Source organism: Neomonachus schauinslandi, chromosome 16 (genome assembly GCF_002201575.2).
Source record: "Neomonachus schauinslandi chromosome 16, ASM220157v2, whole genome shotgun sequence".
Taxonomy (NCBI): Eukaryota; Metazoa; Chordata; class Mammalia; order Carnivora; family Phocidae; genus Neomonachus; species Neomonachus schauinslandi.
The window spans coordinates 16255160-16257394 of NC_058418.1; the positions used below are offsets into that span (position 1 = coordinate 16255160).

The 2235-nt window shown below is 56.9% G+C and overlaps 1 protein-coding gene across 1 annotated transcript in view; it reads right to left on the minus strand.

The window, feature by feature from the left end:
- Positions 1 to 277: 277 nt before the first annotated feature.
- Positions 278 to 2235, minus strand: part of UPK1A (uroplakin 1A) — a 7611-nt gene continuing 5653 nt past the window's right edge. The window contains exons 5-7 of the mRNA XM_021700878.1: positions 2024 to 2203; positions 670 to 753; positions 278 to 586 (exon numbers count right to left, since the gene is read on the minus strand). Of these exons, the coding sequence (XP_021556553.1) occupies positions 542 to 586; positions 670 to 753; positions 2024 to 2203 (309 nt within the window). The 3' untranslated portion in view covers positions 278 to 541. The remainder of the gene's footprint in view (positions 587 to 669; positions 754 to 2023; positions 2204 to 2235) is intronic.

The window sequence follows — 2235 nt, forward strand, 5'->3', positions numbered from 1 at the left end:
TCAATTCATTCAACCAGTATTTATTGAATATCGATGCTCCTCCCTCTGCTGGGTGATGCTGGGGACAATAAAGTGACCGTGACAGAGTTTGTCCCTCCCCTCATGGCAATCTCCGTCAACCAGAGAATAAACAATCACAAACTACTTAGCAAAAATGGCAGCACCTGCCATGAAGGAGGTGCTCGGGGAGCTACAACAGAGGCATTGGTGATTCGGGTAGTGGGATCCGGGAAGGGTCCCCTGAGGAGAGGACTTTAAGTTGACACTGAAAGATGCGCCAGGAATCAGCAGAGTGAAATGAGGTCAAGGGCTAAGGGTCCCTGTACACATGTCCAAGGGTTTCAGGGCACCCCCAAGTCTCAGCAGGGCTCAGAAAGTTGGTAAAAGAGAGAAGGAAGAGGTAAAAGAGAGGAAGGAGGGAAGGTTGAGGGAGGTGGGAAGGGGAGAGGTGAGGCAGCCATCCAGACCTCAGCCGGAGGAAACAGGAACGGGAGAAGGAGGAGGAGGCCGAGGCGTGCACGTGGCCTTCCCTCCTTGTTCCTCACAACGTGGTGTAGAAATACATGGCTATCAGCATCACAGGGAGCTGGATGAGGAGGCAGTCAGGTGAGGGGCGCTCCAGCCCCACACCCACACCCCCCCCTTGCCCATAGGCTTCCCGCCTCTCACCGTCCACATCAGGATGGCAAACCCAAACCACGAGATACCCCACGTGTAGCTGTCGATGGCATGGCCGATGTGCTCGAAGCAGCCCTGGGTGGGGGGGGAATGGGGGTTTGAGGAAATGCCCAGTAGGGCTAGCACTGAGGGAGAGTCACTGCGTGCCCTTTGGAAGGTCACTTCCTTCCCCTCAGCCATGCAATGGGGATTGTGGCAGTGTCTACCTCCCAGAATGGTTTTTGGGGAGCCAGGGGTGTGATGTTGAACCCAGGCCCCACGCAAGTAGGTACTACCCTGGCGGTGGCTACAACAGTCTGAGGGCAATTTTGTGCAGAGCTGGCTTTCCATGCTGCCCACAAGTTCCAAGGGTTTGAAATCTGCCTTTAGGTGCGGTGCAGTTTTGATACGTCCCCATTTAGGAAGGAGGCCAAGTGGGGCCTGAGCCTCACAACACAGTCACCTTCAGATAGACCCCTGCCTCGACTTGGAAGCACCCGCAAACTAAGTTTGAGGGTGCGCGTCCGGGAGTCAGGCAGGACTGAGTTGGGGGCCATCTCCGCCATTTGTTAGCTGTTAGGGCCTGGGAATGATTCTGGCTCTCTGAGCCTCAGTTTGCTCATCTGTGAGGTGACAATCTTGACAGCACTGGCCTCTGAAAGTGGTCGTGGGGAGTCCACGAAATGACGCATGTGTGCACTCTGCACGGAGCTGGGCTTCAGAAATGGCCGTCGGGCTCTGATAGCCGTCGTGGTCGGCGCAGGTCCCCTCTCCGTGACACCTGATCTAAGACGTGTGGCTGAAGGGCCCCTAGGCAGCCGAAAGCAGCCAGAGGGACTGTTGGAACTGGTTCTCCTCCTAGTCTAACCTCCTCTGGTTTCTCTCTCTGCCTCTGCACTCACTGGTTAAAGCTCCTGAAATCCAGTCCCAGCTCCATCGCTCACTAGACAGTGAACTCAGTTTCATCATCCTTAAGATGGGCTCATGAATAATATTGCACCTCACAGGCCGTGGTGGGAATTAAATAAGACAAAGACTTAAAGCCCTTAGAAGAGTGCCGGCACAACGTAAGGGCTCAGCGCACGTGGTTACTATGGTTGTGCTGCTCCTGCTGTGATTCCTGTTGCTCTTCTTCCCAGGCGACCTGAGAAAAGTGGCAGGTGCCAGCTCAGACCCTGGGCCTCCCACTGACTTGCGGAGGGAGCAGGGACAGGTGGCAAGAGAGCTGAGAGAGCCGGAGAGATGGGAGAGAAAGAAAGAAGCCAGAGAGGGGAGGAGGAGAAGAAAGTGGGAGGCAGGACGAGATAGAAGGACCAGGGGGGCCGGACCGATGCACAGACAGGGGAGCGGCAGGGAGGGGACACACCTTGGTGAACAGGTAGTCTGTGTGGCCCAGGCGGCAGCCTTCTGCACTGAGGGGGATGAAGTTGCCAGTCCGCCGACAGCACAGTGGGGGCCAGGGGAACACCACCTCCGGGGTGGCTGCCCGGAAGGCTGATGTGAAGTTCACCCAGTCCATGGGCCCGGATGCGCCACAGCACTCTTGCTGGAGAGAAGGGGCGGGGGGGGGGGGGGGGG